Below are 1,663 nucleotides of genomic sequence, written 5' to 3'. Positions count from 1 at the left end.
CCAAAACTGAAATCACTCTTGATTTCAGATCTCATTCTCTAATGGTTTGTTCATGCTTTTAAAATATATGTGTATCTCTTCTGTTTCTTGGATAAACTTTTCCAAGTATATTTCCCTTCCCACTTCTACCCTGGGGGTAAAAAAAAAGATTTAAAAAACCTAGAATTTAAATGACAAGATCAATCTATATATCACAGTGAATTTCTTCTCAAACTGACAATGTTGTCTAGGTTTTAAGAAAATAAAGTACCAATTAATGTGAAACTCAAAAAAAAAAAAGATATGTTAAGATGACCTTCACTACTGAAGCGGTACAAAATCGAAGTACTTCCCTAATGTTTAAAATATCATGTATTTAAAAAAAAAAAAAAAAGGCTGTAATACTCACCTGTAGTTTAGACTGAAAAGCCAGGTAAATACGAAGAATTTCTACACTGCTGCGTATGCGAACGGATGCCCTCTCTGGCTCAAAGTTTGGGTTGATCAAATCATTGAAGGGTTCATTTGTAACATCATTTCCCAGTAAAGAATAGTAAAAGAAAAATTCAGGCTGTCTTTCTGGAAGTTTCATGGTACATGGAATTAACTAGGAACATTTAAAGAAAAGAAAAGAATATTACTTTCAAACATTAAAAGTAATTAATTGGTCTGATGCATGCTAAAAATATTTACTACAATTTTGATTGATGTCCTTTAACATTGAAACAAAACTTTTAAATCTCTAAGTAAACAAATTACTAGTAGTATTAGTATTGAAAAGTTATTCTAAGCCAAGTTTTTATTTCCTTCAACCAGTCTTAAATCAAGTATGTTTAAGTCTTTTGGGGAAGAAACCAGTAAAACATTTTAAACTGAGCATTCTTATTTTCAAATACTTACGAAGGGATTACAAAAAGTTCATGGACGAGTTCATAGCAGCACTATTCACAATAGCAAAAAGATGGAGACAGCCTAAGTGCCCATCAATGGAAGAATGGATAAACAAACTTTGGTATAAACAAACACACAATGGAATATTAAGCTACCTTGAAGAATAACAAGGAAGCTGCAAGCTACTGCATAACATGGATGACCATGAGGACATTATGTTGAGTGAAATTAATCAAAAAAGGAGAAATACTGCATAGGACCACTATTGTAAAAGATTAAGAAAAAGTACTCACACTAAAAAAGGTTAAAAAAAAGAAAAAAACAATTTATTTGCTGGTTACTGGGGTGTGTGGGGTAGGGTGAGGGGAGGGAGGGGAAGGTGGACCACTGTGAACTGAAATAAGATAGGACGAATGTAAAGCTAATGTGCTCCCATGTAAACTAGGAAGCAGGCTTGTGGGGTGTACCCTTTGGCTGTTTGATGATGCATGCAAGGAACTGTAATCATTGCAATGAAATGAAATAAGATAGGATGAATGTAAAGCTAATGTTCTCCCATGTAAACTATCACATAATTCACAAAAACTTAAAAAATAAAAAAATTAAAAGTTCATGGAAAAGTGCCATTATCTTTTCATTCCATTTTTTTTTTAATGTTTTATTGTGAATTACATGATAGTTTACATGGGGGAACTTTAGTTTTACATTCATTCCATCGTATACCATCTCATTGCCATGGTTCCAATCACCTCCATGCATCATCAACCACCCAAAGGGTATATCCCAGAAACCC

At 33.0% G+C, this 1,663-nt stretch overlaps 1 protein-coding gene across 1 annotated transcript in view; it reads right to left on the bottom strand.

Moving 5' to 3' along the window:
- Window positions 1-1,663, bottom strand: part of CEP120 (centrosomal protein 120kDa) — a 146,854-nt gene that overhangs the window by 119,828 nt on the left and 25,363 nt on the right. The window contains exon 6 of the mRNA XM_006871631.1: window positions 389-586. Coding sequence (XP_006871693.1) covers window positions 389-586 — 198 coding nt within the window. The remainder of the gene's footprint in view (window positions 1-388; window positions 587-1,663) is intronic.

The sequence above is a fragment of the Chrysochloris asiatica genome, unplaced genomic scaffold (assembly GCF_000296735.1).
Source record: "Chrysochloris asiatica unplaced genomic scaffold, ChrAsi1.0 scaffold00171, whole genome shotgun sequence".
In the NCBI taxonomy this organism is placed as follows: Eukaryota; Metazoa; Chordata; class Mammalia; order Afrosoricida; family Chrysochloridae; genus Chrysochloris; species Chrysochloris asiatica.
This window is presented reverse-complemented; position numbering and strand designations above follow the sequence as displayed.